Source organism: Cavia porcellus, unplaced genomic scaffold, assembly GCF_034190915.1.
Source record: "Cavia porcellus strain 051 isolate PalLab524CR breed Dunkin Hartley unplaced genomic scaffold, mCavPor4.1 scaffold_2, whole genome shotgun sequence".
NCBI lineage: Eukaryota > Metazoa > Chordata > Mammalia > Rodentia > Caviidae > Cavia > Cavia porcellus.
The window spans coordinates 56,083,298-56,099,411 of record NW_026947485.1 but is presented as its reverse complement, the minus strand read 5'-3'; the positions used below and the strand labels follow the sequence as shown (position 1 = coordinate 56,099,411).

Genomic DNA, 16,114 nt, shown 5'->3' with positions numbered 1-16,114 from the left:
TATAATTCTGGTGCCATCAACTAATAACCCTGAAACTCTTCAACAAAGAGAATAGCAAAGTAAAAACCATTGTTAATAACTGCACACGCTTCGACATCAGCCAATAAAAGAAACCCAAGCTCTCCATTTGACCAATGTCCCAGAGGCTTGAGGTATTCTTCCTAATGCCCTTTTGTATAATTCCCACTTCGTCTTAAGAACATACTAGTGAATTTACCAAAGGCCTATACACAAAATGAAAGCTTTATTAAATTAGCTTAGTTTTACTGTCCATTATACAAATACACAAAAAGAAATTACCACCAAAATTCCTTAAACTCTAATAATTTACTTCCTATAACCTAAAAGTTGAGAGATTTTCAGCATTAAATAGTGACACATATCAAGTTTCAGAGATTTATTAATCTGTGTAACTTCAACAAATCAACATGATTTCATGCATGTAGAGGAAAAACATTTCCGGGTTAAGTGGAAAATTGTGCGGATGGCTTCTGAAAGACCTTCATTCTAAGCAGCTTTACAGTGAACCATTTCACTTAGAAGTCGGGACCTTCTTTCTTCAGTTTGCTGTAATCTACATTCACTGAGTAGAACTTGAAAAAGAAAAATGCTATTTTAGATACTGTATCATATAGAGAGAAATGGCACACTTAGAATTACTTTTATTCAGTTTTCTATAGTAACAATTATAATAATGAATTTTTATAATGAATATTTAACAATATAAAACTCACTTCAAAAGACACTACCTAAAATTTCAGTACTGTAATGAGAATTTTTTTTCTGTAATAAGAATTTTTATGGTAAAAACATTCAATTTATGTCATAGCAGTTAAAAATGTATAAAAAATTGTATTTCAACATGAATAAATAAGAATTTCTTCTGATATGTACTTCTACTTCCAATTCTAAACACTTTACGTTATCTTCAGTTAGTACACAGAGAATCTCCAATATTGCTGGACATGGTGTATACACCTGTAATACCAGCACTCAGGAGGCTGAGGCAGGAGGATTGCTGAGTTTGAGGCCAGTCTGGGCTACATAGTGCATTCAAGGCCAGCCTGAACTGCACAGCAAGACCCTGTCTCAAAAAAAAAAAAAAAAAAGAAAAAGAAAAAGGAGCCACACTGAGAACTACCATCCCTACTTGTTGAAAGTGTTATAATTTTAATGGGAAAAATCTTGCAACTAAGAGAGAGATTAGTGATAATAAAAAATATTATTTTGTTTTTGGCTTATGTAATTTTTCAGACACAAATTGGGTTTATTCTCAACAATTTTTCTCTTTTAGAGATTTCCTTAACTTCCTAACCCAGGTTGCATCAATATCAAACTGATAATCACTCTACTGGTAGCTTTTAAATAATACAACATTTTTGCATTTTTTGTTTCCAAATATTTCCTCATATTCAATTAATCTTAAAAATAAATTTACTGATTGCTTAAAAAAAAAAACTTAAAACCTATTTCTAACTCCCAATAACTTAACAGGAAAAAAAAGATTTATACTTGAAACCGGCCCAGATTTTCTACTGGGAAAAAAAAAAAATCAAAATCTGCACATAAGCCCATATAAGGCTATAATCTTGGACTCGTTCAGCCTTGTGCCAAAGGATACTGAAGAGGTTCTGCTAAGACCGCTAGGACCTTGTTTATCTCCAAAAGAACCAAAATTTCACTTTCTTAAGATATCTTATTAAAAAAGCAGTGCAGGGCTAAGGGTAGAGTACTTGCCTAGCATGTACAAGGCCCTGGATTTGATTGTCAGAACTGTGGAAAAAAGAAGTTCACAAATCTGTATCCATTATTTCTTCAAATGTATTCATTTGTTCAAATGTACTCTAACTTCTTTATTTCTGACTCAAAAACTCTTTTACTTGACTTTTTTAAGAAAGAAAGGCTTTATTACCAAGTTATCCTTGAGATGTACACACAGGCATGTACAAAAAATTATGATGAAGCCATAAAGCAGTTTTCTTTGTTCTGCAAGTTTTACCAAACAATTAAGCCAGTCATTGATACTTCAAAAAGAAACTATGCTATCTCCTAATACGTCAAAATATTAGAAAGAATATTTACAGAAGGATCTACAGCTATACACTAGAAGTTTAAAAAAAAAAAATTGTAGAGCTCTCCTAACAGATGCCAGGCCCTGTCCTAGATGCTCTATGTGTATCTTAGTCAACACAACTTTTCTTATTTTTACTTTATAAAACAGGAAACTGAAAATCAAGTCACATACTTGCCAAACACTGAATAAAAGATACTGATATAAAACAGAAAGCTTGTGGGTCTCTGCCAATTTTCTCAAAACTAAGCAGTTTTGCTTGAGTTGGCTTCAAATTCAAAATTCTCTCTAAAAGTACTATAATTTTAAAATCTGCTTTACTTTTCTACTTCCATGCTCCTATCCCTACCCCACCCCAATTTAATGGCAGCTACTTCAGAAGATCTGAAATATCTGTTTTAGGGATGGGACATGTACTGAAGAAGTGCTGCTGGGCCTTTAATGCTGAAATCATACTAACAATAGTGCTATCTTGCTGTTTGTATTAGCTTTTGCAACTTGGCAACGAACAGCTCTCTGCTGTGAACTGAATATTTAAGTCTTCCTGAAATTCATGTTGAAATCCTAATTCCCAACAAGACAATGGTATTTGAAAAATGGGCCCTAGAGAAGTAATTAGGTCATGAGGGTGGAGTCTGCATGACTGGATTAGTGTTTTTACAAGGAAGAAGCCTGACAAAGCTTCTTCTGCTGGCTCCTCCATCTAGTTACAGTAAAGGAGCAGACCTGGTTAACATCTCCGTCTTTAAAACTGAGAAACGCGTTTCTCCTGTTTAAGCAACTGAGTGTATATGTTGTTAAAGCCGTCTCATATCTTAGTGGTTTATAACAATAAAGTTTTCTTTTACATTAACACTATAATGTTAGTAAATTGATTGCTCCATGTTCTCTTTATTCTAGTTGTGGGCTGGTAACCCTTACCCACATATTCTGTTCTCATGAGGGATGGAAAAGAACAGAGAAGCCCATAAAGATTCAAAAATTGCAAATGTCATTTTGTCAATTAGCCAAAAGGGAAATTCTCTTAGTTGATAATGACAGATGTTAATCCAGCCTACTTCATTGTTTCATGTTTAGAAGCAGTCAGGTAAGTTTTACTCACTCCATGTCCACATTTCTTTAGACATATTTCCTTTTCATTCCTATTACATTATTAATACCAGTGCTGTAGCCACTCACAGCTTAGTCTACCTCAAACACACTAGGTGTTTATTGCAGCAATGTTCCATAATTTGGTTCACATGGCCTCATGTTGGCATTATTATCATATTCAGTAACACTGGTAACTGCCCTCACTAACAGAATCATTTAGTAACCTTTCCAACTATACGTACTCAGAAGCTCCATGAGCTCTATGGTAAAAGGACAACGACCTATTTCACTGTTTTGCTTCCTTTGAGACAAGGTCTCATTCTGTAGTCCAGGGTGCTCTCAACTCATGGTAATCTTCTTGCCTCAGTCTCCAAAGTGCTGGGATTATAGGTTATATACCACCATACCTGGCCTCTATTTTCTTTCTGATGTTTTTTAGATGTACAAACATTTTTTTTCCCAGAAATTAACTACACTTAAGTTGGTAGGACAGAAAAATAATTCTGAAAAAGTGACATTTTATCACTTTTGAAACAAAATGTTAATAGATCAGATGGCTTGTGTCAGCTTAGCCAGTAAATTTTTATTTGCATCTTGGAGGAAGACCTGAATTAAAAACCAAATCATACCTAGATTATGCCGAAAGCTTAAATTCAGCAGAGTCGTCCTGAAAATTGCAATTATCAGTACATTAAGTCCCCAAGTACAAACACCCAAGTTGCAAATTTTCACAGATACATTTCCTCTTTCATGTTTTACATCATATATTTGTGTCAAAGGTGTAAGCCTCACTTTGTCTATTCACCTTAACGAATCTGACTTAGGAATTCAGGGTCTTAGCGCAATAATATCCACCTCAATCATGGAATCAGTGTGTCTCCTAAGGAGTCCCACACACACCCTCTTCAGGGTACTTCATAATAAAGTCCTAAAGCAAACTACCAGTTACTCTTTTAATGAAGCAGACTGGTACAGCAGAAAGTATAAGGGTGAGTTGTATGGTATGCAAATTATACTTAAATGCAACAATACTGCAAAGGTTTGTATGCAAAATTTCTTATGTTGAGGAAGTCAATAAACGGTTCTGGTACATGAAATCATTATTTCAAAGACAGGTTACAAAAATCACTCCTGAGGAAAAATGTTATAAAATGTTTAGGAGGTTCATGGTAAAATTTAAGTTTCAACTAACTGTAATTTCTTACTATTAATTGGCATCTAAAATATTTTAACCATACCAATAAGAAAAGCTTGGTGTTACTCAAAATATAGTCCACTAAGCAGCAGCAGCAGCTTCACCTGAATCTTTGTTAGAAATGGATATTCTCAGTAGAAATGGATATACATCTGCCAATGTAATCAGAATCTCTGGGAGTACAACTGAAGAATGTGCTTTCACAAACTCTATGTACAAAAAGTTTGAGCACAACTAAGCAGTCTATCTAAGAACTAATAAATGAGCATCAAGACTGGAAATAAAACTCATAGGAAGAAGTATTTACTACAACAGTGAAATATTTTAATTTCAAAGAACAATCTAAGAGCTCTTCAAAGTCCATAATACAATTTTACTTATACAATTTCAAGAAAAACTACTCCATGACCTAATTTATTATAATACACATTCCAGACTTTATACCTTACCTTGTATTGGTCATTAGGACCCAATTTATTCCAGGGTTCTGGGTTATTCTTTCTGTCCCAACTAAAAGAAAGAAAGTATTGTATTTGCTATAATGAGAAAATGCTACTAAAATTATGCTTTGTTCTTCTCAAGAAGCTAACAATTTAAATTGATCAATGTCATTTTCTCTTAGGGGAAGTACAGTATTACTTTCACTATGGAATGAAAACAGAATCTGTAATAAGCAACCCCATGTAATCAATTTTTTAAACAAGGAGAATACAACTTCTTGAGGACGCTGCCCTTATCCCTATCTTCGTTACAGAATTTATACATGGCTTTTACTAAGTTCAACACTGAAGTGGTACTGTATATATAAAAGTACACTGAGTAATGCTGATTCTTTTCTTTGCCTATTATGTTTTAACTGAAAAAAAATTACTATTGCAGAAATCAAGCAAAAATATTTTATATGCTAGGAACCATAATTAAGTATTTTATAAAAACAATTATCTCAATTCTACAAACATTTTAAGATTTGGTATTAAATTCTCTTTTATCAGTAAGAAAATGAAACTCAGAGAACTTTGATAAATTCATGAACCACGAAAACTAAATAACAACAGAACAGGGATTTGAATCTACTATAGGGCTACAAAAGTAAAGCCCTCCCTAATACTGTACTTGATGTTACCAGCACTAGAAAAACTGAGACTCCTATACCAGCTTGACAAACCACCAAAGTTTTAAATGTCTGGAAGTACTTACCTGACATCCGGATTGAACAGTGCCAGACGTGTCAAATACAGTGCGGCTCCAGTACCTCCCGCTCCAATAAACAGGAAAAGGGGGATCAACTAGAACCAAACACAAAATAGACAATTTTATGTTTGCTTCTAATGAAACATAAAATACACAAGAATTAAGCTGGGGTGATGGTCCATTCCTGTAATCCTAGCACTCTGAGAGGCCAAAGAATGAGGATCCTGAAATCAAGCACAGTCCCACCAATTTAAGTGACTTACCAAAAAAAAAAAAAAAACCCTTAAAGAGATCCTGTCCAAAAATAACAAAAAATCCACAGCTGGGGATGTAGCTCAGTAAGAAGATCCTAGGTTTAATCTACAGTACCACTCAAAACTAAATAATATATAAAAGAATAACCATCTTCAAATTTCTTGATGTTGACCAAAGAGAGGTTGCAATATTTTCTACACATTAATTTCCAAATCTTAAAACTGATTATGCAAACCTGTCTTAAAAACTTGGGTTAAAAATTGGGCATGGTGACCCATGCTAGTAATTTCAGCACTCAGGAGGCTGAGACAGGAAGATCTTGGACAATAAGTCCAAGGTCAACCTAACTATATAGCAAAACCTTGTCTCAAAAACTTTTTTAAAGAAAGGTACCTTAACTGGAGTTAACTACTTAATTGTATTCTAAAACAATGGAATTTACAAATAATGTTAAAATCATTGACTTAGTATATTTTTGTTCCAGAAATCAAACTCAGGACCTTGCCCTTGTCAGGCAGGCACTTATGCCACTGAGCTATGTCCCCAGCAAGTGTATTTCTTAACATAGAGAAAATTACATGTAATTACTTAAATTTACAAGAAAACATACCAAGTTTTGGCTTTATTTGCCTAATATTTACACATCATTCCCATTAAATGTTATGGCTTCCTTTCTGTCTAAGCTGGAGAGAAAGTTTTTTGTTTGTTTGGGGTTTTGTCTTTTTAAGAGTTGTCTTGCTAGGCAGTTCATCTGGCCTTGAGCTCATTTTTTTGCCCAGTCTGGTCTCAGACAATCCTCTTGCCTCAGCCTCCCAATGCTGAGATTATAGGTATGCCACCTCGCCCAGTTGAGATACAAAGTTATTACAAGTTATCTGTTAGCCTCCAAACAGATATATGAACACCACAATCTCTGTGAAATAAAGAATGTGAATAAAAAGAAACACGTCCATTACAAATATTAGTTTAAGGCCAGGTGTGGTGGCCCCTGTAATCCCACCACTTGGGAGGTTGAGTCAAGAGGATCACTGTGAGTGTGAGCTCAGTCTGGGCTACAAAGTGAGTTCAAGGCCAATCTCAAATGCGGCAAAACCCTGCCCCAAAAATACAAAAACAAAAAAGCAAAAAGAAATACCCGCTTTAGACACACACTGAAAACATATTGCGACGAATTCTTGTTAGTGGTAGGCATCTATTTTGAGAACTTGGTATGTATTTACAGTTTTTCTTTCATGTTTACGTTTAACACAAACATTAAAGGTTGTGTTTGGGAATTGTAGATCCCAACATGTAGCTTTACTGAGGGAAAATAAGAAATAATACGAAAAGGAAAAAAAAAAAAAAACACTTAAATGTGATTAGTTTCTTTCTTGGGGTTTTTTGTTTGAGACAGGGTCTCACGGTGTAGTTAAGAGTGGCCTTGAACTTGTCTCTACCCGCCCAGAGTCGGGATTACAGGCGTGCAATATCACACCTGGCGCATTGCGCTACGGAATTCCCAAAATATCAAGGCATCCAGACCCCGTGAGGATCCAAAACCCAAGGACCTTTACATTCCAAAAGGCCTGGTGGTGCAATGCGGAGAACCTTAAGTTCTCAAGGGGCAGCATGACAAACGCAGAGCGTCACTTTTTTGGTCTCTAATCTACCCAGCACACATCCATCCTTCCTGGACCGACCAAATGCAAAAAAAACAGCCACTGGGCTGTTCCCACTGTCACCGTGTCGTGCGTCGTCTTCGCAAGTGTCCCTCACCTTCCTCCTGCTAACCAAAATCCTACAATGCTGGGCTTAAGTCACAGCCCGAGGCCCTGGGGTAACCGAGAGAAGTAGGGCGAGCCCCAAGGGGAGTCAGGTCTCAAAGGTCGCTCACGGGGGCAGAGGCAGCCGCGCCCCCGCTCTCGAAGGGCAGGGGAGGAACACTGGGAAAGAACTTACGAACTTACGCTAGGATGCTTCTTGGCCTGACCGATGATCTGGCGGATCATGTTTGCAGCACAGGCCTACAACCCGAAAAGAAGGAAAGCTAACCTGCCGGGACTACACTACACAGTCACCCTCCCCAGGCTGTGCGGACGCCCAAAGTCACCCAGCACCTCCCACCTGCAGGACCCCCGGCAGGGTTGGGGGGGCTGCAGCAGGAGGGCCCGGATGCGGCTGTCCTCACCACTGCCTGCACCGATCTAGTTTCACGCTCCTCGGCCCTAACCTGAGCCGACCGTCACCGTTCCATTCCATTCCAAAGCCAAACAGCCATCGTGGTTCTACTACGTTTATTTCTGACGAGTAATTTTTTTTTTCCTCATCGAAACTAGAAACCTTCAAATAACTAGACAGGCACTTTTCCGGGAGGCCACATGCTGAGGCCCTGGGTCTCGGGCTGACAGGCAGCGCGCCCCATGGGCGGAGCCTGAGGCTCGGGGCCGCGCGCCTACCGGCGCTGATGGCCGCTGAGGGAGAGTCGCGGCGCCTCTGGCTGCGAGCGCCCAGCGCCTGGAGGCCAGGTCAAGTCTCCAGCCACTGAGGTCAGCAGCTGCGGTTTAAAAGGACTGCAGCTGCTTTCTGTCATAGACTGTCGCTCTCGGGCAAAGGTTAAAGACTGCTAAATGACTTCAAGATGACTGTAGTCTCAGATCTTGTCCTTCTGTGGAGAGGACTGCACCACTCGGAACTCTGCTTTAGGTCTCCGTGCCCTCTTCCTGTACCTGCGGTTGGAGCTTGTAAATGTATTCGGGGCTCTTGTTTCTACACGTAATACTTTTCTACTACACCATTTTTCATTTATCTAATTTTTTTTTAACTCGAAAGTCTTCGGTAGGCAGACTTTATGGGACCTTTGGGATTCCATCCGATATAATAATGCATAATGCGAGCCCCCCTCCAGCTTCCTATGTAGTTTAAAAAATAAACAAGTGAGCAAGTAATGAGGACTAAAAGGAATTGGAAAATGCTTCTCTGAAAAAGTTACATGAAACTCGAAGGAGGAATAAGTATTAACCAACTGAAAACTTGAGGAGCTGGAGAACTGATTTAGATGGAACTTGAAGAAAGAGGGCCATTTGGGAACCAGGGGTGCTGGGCTGTGGCCCTGTACATGGACTTTATGCTGAAACTTTTGGAGAGTTCACCAAAAGTGATCGTTTTGTCTGAGAAGAATGGGTTAGAAGGAACAAACGCCAAAGGTGAAGGAGGTGTTAAGGGACCATTGGAGTAGACCATTGTGAGAAAGAATAGCTTGAATTTAGCATGTAATGATCAAAGAGGAAAACATTACAAGAATATTTAAAAGATGATACCGACAGGATTGTTGATTGACTTATTATGGGGAATGAGGACAGGAAAAATTAAAAATAGTTTTAGAAATTCAGTTTTGACCAACTGGTTAGTAAGCTGTAAAGCATGTTGCACAAATACCTTTGTCAACTCCAGGTGAATTCTATAGCAGAAGAGATAGCTAGACTAAAATAAATGCAGGTCACAGTTTATTGATGAGAGTTGAGCTATATACTGAAATGGATTGCTTAGGAAGGGAGATTTGAGTGAATACAGAAACAGGACATGGAACTGAGAAATTCCAGCATGTAATGCTTGGGGGAAGAGATGTGGCCAGCAGATAGGGAAAAAAAACAATGACTAGATTATATTATTATGACTGCTAAGTTATTTAGAAATATTATAGGCAGTCAGACAACTGGAGTCACATTTGTTGAAGGTCAAGCCTCAGGTACATACTTCCCCTAGGGATAGACACAGTGGTTAATATTCTAGGAATCAGTCACCTTGGATGAGGGAACCAAAATTTCCCTGGCCTCTCCCTGTCAGTAAAAGTCCTTGTTCTGTTTATGTATACTTGCTACTTGATTTGCTTCCACATTGGATCCCCCATTTAATCAGTATTACCGTCATGGTTTATATCAGTGGCCCCCAAGCCTCATGCAATTATGGACTCTACCAAATCTAGCATTTGTGATTGATTCATTGTCTAGCACTCAGACTGGTGGTGTGTTTCACCTGCCCAGGGGTGGAACCAGGATATAATATATTGGTGGGAAGAAGATGTATCTCTCTCTTGCCAGTTTGTGCCTTGTTTGCAGCCCCCATGGATGGCTGCCCTGCCATACCACACTGTCTTGGAGCCAACTGAGTATGGACTGAAACCTCCAAAAACTAAGAAGTAAACTTTTCCTTCCCTAACTTTGAGCATCAGGTATTTTGTCTCAGTGATGAGTAAAAAGTAACTTAAGACAATTACTAAGCAATTATACCGTAATCTCACTGGTTGACCCTAGTTTTGCCCCGTTTTATACCCACCTTGTGATTTCCTTTTGGACCAATGTTACCTAAATGACTATACTTGTGATCTTATTAGTTGATTATAGTTTTTTCCTATGTTATACTCATCTCTCTTCTTAGCTTTATTCTATAAAATTCCATTGTGAAGCAGGGTCCCTGGGACCACATACTTGAGACCCCCCACACACACACACTCTTAGCCAGAAGCTACCTTTCTCTCAATAAATACTTCCTACTCTTAACCTTCATTGTTTTTTAAAATCTATTTTAATTAAATTCAATATTTATTGGTAATTTTTAAAATACAGAGTTTTGTGAGCTAGAAATAGATTCCACCTTTTAAAAATTTGTCAACAAGAAAGATACTGAAAGGCTTAACATTTTTTTCGAATACCATTTTATTCAAGGACAAAAACAAAAAGAAGAAAACAAACTACAACAAAATTTCAAAGCATGTGGATCAGGGGCCAACAATGGTACCTACAGTGCGCACTGTCATCCCCAAATCATTCACCCAGAGCACGAGATATCTGCGTTAAATTGTCCAAACAATACCAGCACAAATCTTTCTCTTTAGCAAACTCAAAGAAATCAGTAGTGTAACTATCTTAACTATTTTTATAGACATATACATGGTTTTTTCTTTCAGCTTTTCACACTAATGAAACAATGTTTTATTAGTGTGTCTTATTTCACTAATGAGTATGTTCTTGAGTTATATCCATTTACTTGTGAAAGTATCCAGTTTATCCTTCTTTATGGTTAACCTCCATTGTTCCTAAAATTCATTCCACAGTTTTAGAGAACACAAACTTGGCATATCAGATATCTAGCAGGTTAGGAGTACATTTTGCTTATACTTCGGATTATTTGGAGGTCCTATATCATCTGGAGGTCCTGTATCATCTTTACTTCAATAGGTCATGAAGCTTATGGAAACTTGTGTCTTTTTTCCTTTATCAAATCTTTCCATGTAATACTGAGCACTAGATTCTAGCTACTAGACATACAGCAGTGAAAGAGAAAATTATTCTGTCTATTTGAACTTACATGCTAATTGGCAAAGACAAATAATAAGTTTAGATAGTAAGAAGTCAATAAAACAGAATGAGAGAAAAATTTGACACAGAGAGAAGACAGAAGATTTCTCTAGATCCCTATGAGGTTATCTGAGCTGAAATATAAATAGAAGGAAGTAACTTAAACCTATGGCAAAACATTCTTAAAAACAACAACAACATGGGAAGGCATGTTGAAAGGAAGCTAATGTGACTGATCCGTAATAAAGGAAGAGAGAAAAATGACACCAGTGAGGTTGTAGTGAATTCTCTGACAATTCCATTCTAACTGTGTTAAGAAGTCTGACTCTTAACAAGGCAGATTGTCAGACATTAGTGGACCTGAAGGACAAAAAAGGGGAGTGAGGGTGATGATGTCCAAGGTAGCATGTTTTGTTTTTCAGTTATAGTTAAGAAACAAAGACTTCAATGTTTAGTACATCTATAACTATTTGTTAAGTCTCAGACCTAAAACCATCTCACCAAGAACAGTGACATTTTAAGGTTGTCCACTGTTGCACATTCTTTCCAATACCTGACCACTTGGCTATTTCCAAAACAAAGAATGACCTATAACTAATGGTATCAGAATGAGTACCTCCCTCCTTGGGCTGAGACCTGATTTAGATTCTCATATGATTAAGGCCCTGTAGGGGAAAACTCACCACCAGAAGAGAACAAGGACAACATTTCTGAGATGTCAACTGTTATGGTTTATATCTAAGATGTCCCTCTAAAGCCTCACATACTCATTGTTGGGGTTTTGGGTCATGGGAGTATAATAATCAATAGTGGACCGCTCAGTCCACTGAGTTTATAGCTGATTTTTTGTTAGGAGGTAGGAGTCAGTGAGAAGAAGTTGGTCACGGTGTGCATGGCCTGAAAGAGTTTATTTCTGTGTGTACTCATCTTTTCACTCTCTGCTTCCTGTCAGTCTTGCCATGAGCAACCTTCTCTGCCACGCTACATTGGAGCCAGCCAATTATGCCCTGAAATCTCTATAATCTGTAAGCCAATATGAAAGTTTCCTCCTTTACATTGTAGCTTTTGGATATTGTATCTTGACAATGAGAAAGTCACTAAGACATCAACATTCAAAAGTTCTCGCAGAATGGAGCTAATTCATAAGTAATTCGGGGACTTACTGTATTTTAATCACATCAAGCAGATATTTAAAAAAGACTTCAATTAATACTTGAGAAAGTGGTGAGCACAATGGGATCTGTTTTGGAAGTAAAAGGAATCATTTTAAGAGGGAACTAGTGTCTATGTCTTTTACTATAATAATTTTTAAATTAAAAAAATTTTCGTATCTTGTTTCTGATTTTTTTTTTCTTATTTCCTTTTTATCGGTACCGGGGATCGAACTCACGACTGCCTGCTTGCAAGGCAGGTGCTTATGCTGCTGAGCTAAATCCCCAGCCCCCATATCTTGTTAAATAGTCAAGTGTTGCTTTTGGAAATATTAATAAAGATTACAGAGTTATAAATGTCACTAAAAATTACCTGACACATCAAATCATAAAAGTTCAAATTTTACACATGAAACTTTGGGAAAAAGAGTATGTGACCTATATTTTAAGCAGGATTGAGTAGAATAGAGATGAAAGTTTAGAAAAGCCATAGTACAGGAGACATGGTAGAGAAACTTTTTAAAAAATGAGCTTCAGAAGTAGGAATGGAACCTGTGATTGTGTGGTAAAGAAATACCTGCTGCCTCTTCTTAGAAGGAGCCATTTACTTAATTCATTAACATGAGACTAGATAAGATGTCTTGCTTTATTAATAAATGAGATATGAAATAAAGTGTTGTGCGTAAGCAGAAACTTAAAGAGTTTATGTCTGCTATCTTCTTGCTTTTCCCTCTGTTACAAGATCAAGAAGTATTTTAGATGGCCATGCTTGTAATCCCAGCACTTGGGAGGCTGAGGCAGGAGGTTCAATGTGAGTTTGAAGCCAGCATGGGCTACCAAGTGAATTCAAGGCCAGCCTGAACTGCATAATGAAACCATCTCAAGAAAAAAAAAAAATAAAATGTTATAGACAGAAGCTGTTCTATCATCTTGAGTGTTAAGGTGAAAACTACTGGGAGTGACTAATGCTGACCTGCAGTGAGCGTGTGCCACTACTTATTGTGGCAAGTCATCAGTAGTGGTCTGTTAATGTGGCATAGAATATAGTTCAAAGGGAACCATGGTGTGATCATTTGTACGTGGAGTTGATTGAAATCAAACAAAAGAGGAATGCATCACATAGTCCTAAAGAGACTGACTATCTGAGGTGAGAAATAACTTGTGGGCTTCCAAATCTCAGAAGGTAACATGAGCTTAAGAGAGATGTTCATCCCTTGGGGTAGGCCTGTTCTCTATTCTCTAAAGTCCTCCTTAGATGGATTTGAGAAAAATGCCTCAGAAGATGAGGTAAGAATTACACACACACACACACACACACACACACACACACACACAAGAGCAGAGGAGAAATAAACTTCAGGTAGCAAAATTAGAGGCCATCCAAGAACTATTCTCTATCCACCATCAGCAGAAATTCTACCCAGTGAAACTTCAGGACCAGCACATACCTCCTCTGCTTTCTCTTTCTGGATAACATTATTCACAGCAGGTTTCCAGTTCCATTTCTGCTGTTGCATTTTTGGTGTCCTTGGGAATAGCTGATCTTTGTTACTTCACAAATCTCCCAACTGAAAGGACACATGCTGAATAGACATAGGTTTCTTTTTCATAAATCATAGATTTATGACATAGAAAGATTTGATTTATGCAATGGAGAATGCAAAAGTAAAGATATGGAAAATGAAGAAAATTCAGACTGTAGGGTATGTGAAGAACTTAAAGAAGACTATAACTTTGTGTTGACCTCTGCAGAATGACAAGACCTGAAAAGAGGGAACATGAATCCCATATGGATGGAACAGACTGAACAAAGCAGAGCACAATGGAAGATTACAGAGTTTGAGTATAGGGGGTGAAAGAAACTGAGTTCAGTGTGTTGGCAGGGAGGGAGAGGAAACGTGAGAAAAGAAACTGAAAATAATAATCCAGATTTTTGAGAAATTTAGATCTGAGATTTTATAAATTATGTTGTGAAATTTTACATCTAAACATTCAATACAACAACTACAGGATGTAAGATTTTCATAAATGAATTGTGGAGAGCTTTTACCGTCTACTAAGATTTGTACCTCCTGGATTTCCTGTCCCTTTGTTTAATTTTGTAAAAAATTAAGATGAAATATATATTAGTTGTCAAAATTAAATATAAAATATATGGTGAATAAATCTAAACAACTTATGTGGTTTATCAATAGCACCCAAGGTAAAGTATTCCTCTTGCATAGTTTCCCTAAACACGCAGACCCAGAAATTCTGGAGCATTGTTAATAACGTGTGACAGTAAAGAAATAGCTTGTTTTGACAGAAATAATTTGGTAAGTGAGCCATGGAGTACAATTATATTAAGGTAAATTGAAGACAGTATCTTATATTTTATTCTATTTACATTTAGTCTTTTAATTATTTTTTCTATTAGATAAATTGACAACTGGAGCTGTTTTTCTGATAGCACAAATGCAAATTATTTCTTCACTTGTGAATGATTCTACAGCTACCCTTAATCTAAAAACAAACATGTTTCTCTACTGCTATGATTATTTAGCATAAGCTATAATTAATTATAAAATTTCTATTAGAAAAACGAAAGCATTATTGGTCTATGAAAATTTACTTCAACTGTTACAAATCTCAAAGCTGCACTAACAATTTACATTAAATACTTGAAGCACTTTATGTATAAAATTTAATAAATACTAAAGAGCAGAGATTCTGAAGCAATTTTAAATAATAGCACTTATTTTCACTGACACCTGGTTACATAATTGTCTTAGGAAAAATGTGTTTGTGTTTTTAGAGAATACTGAAAGCATAGATTTTTGGTATATACAATAACCTTTTTAGATGAGGTGTCTTAAGTATTCTTCTATGCTACCACTCATTATCTCTCTTCAATTTTTACCTTTTTGTAGTTCATTCAGTAATGTCCACATTCATCTATTCACTCATTAAACACATGTTGAGCCCTGCTAAATAGTGTTTATCTTGTGAATGTGTAGGATAAGGAGAGTAACATATTGTTACCTTCCATCAACACTAGTGAGGCTGGAAGGTGCATAACCACAAAGCTTTTACATGCTACATGAGGCACCGGTATGTGGTTTAAATTTGGGTGAATAAAGATGCTAAGATCAAGAATATGAACTGTTTTTAATGCATGAAAAGGGGCTAAGAGGTCAATACCTTAGAATGAGCAGAGACAAAGACATTCCAAGCCAGCCATTAAAGGCTATGAACCTTTTTTTGAAGATTTTGAGTCTAGGACAAGGACACTTATCAAATACACCCAAGTAGAAACATTTAAAGAAAGGAGAAACATCACTTTTGAGCTCAAGAATCCTGGATTGAGGGTTCAGTTTGAACATAAAAGCCTCTGCATAATAATTAGTACAAAGTAAATTGATGAGCTCATCTACAAAAAATATATATATAAAGGAAAGTGGAAGAGGAGAACAAAGTTAAGGCTAAATTCCTAGAGAACATGAGAAAAATGAAGACCGGCTCAGGAGGGTAAAATCAGTAAAGAGAAGTTAAAAAAAAATCTGAAAGGGCAAATTTACCAGGCAGAGCTCATCGGAGAAAAATTTCTAGGATATATACTTGTACAATATGGAATTTGTCATACCGAATTGATATAATGCAGTTTGTGGGAATAGTGTTTCCTTTACCAGAAAGAAAGAAGGAAAAAGATAGTTAAAGAGAAAGAGAGAGCAAAAGAAAAAGAAAGAGAAAAGAGAGAGAGAAGAAAGAAAGAAAGAAAGAAAGAAAGAAAGAAAGAAAGAAAGAAAGAAAGAAGAAAAGAAAAAGGAAGATCTGGAAATAGAGACTC

The 16,114-nt window shown here is 36.9% G+C and overlaps 1 protein-coding gene across 1 annotated transcript; it reads right to left on the bottom strand.

Moving 5' to 3' along the window:
- Nucleotides 1-382: 382 nt before the first annotated feature.
- Nucleotides 383-7,938, bottom strand: Ndufa4 (NDUFA4 mitochondrial complex associated). Its single transcript, XM_003475126.5, has 4 exons — nucleotides 7,751-7,938; nucleotides 5,556-5,644; nucleotides 4,808-4,868; nucleotides 383-593 (listed from the first exon to the last, which is right to left on the bottom strand). The coding sequence occupies exons 1-4, from the start codon at nucleotides 7,790-7,792 to the stop codon at nucleotides 537-539; spliced, it is 249 nt and encodes an 82-aa protein (XP_003475174.1). The 5' UTR covers nucleotides 7,793-7,938; the 3' UTR covers nucleotides 383-536.
- Nucleotides 7,939-16,114: the final 8,176 nt, after the last annotated feature.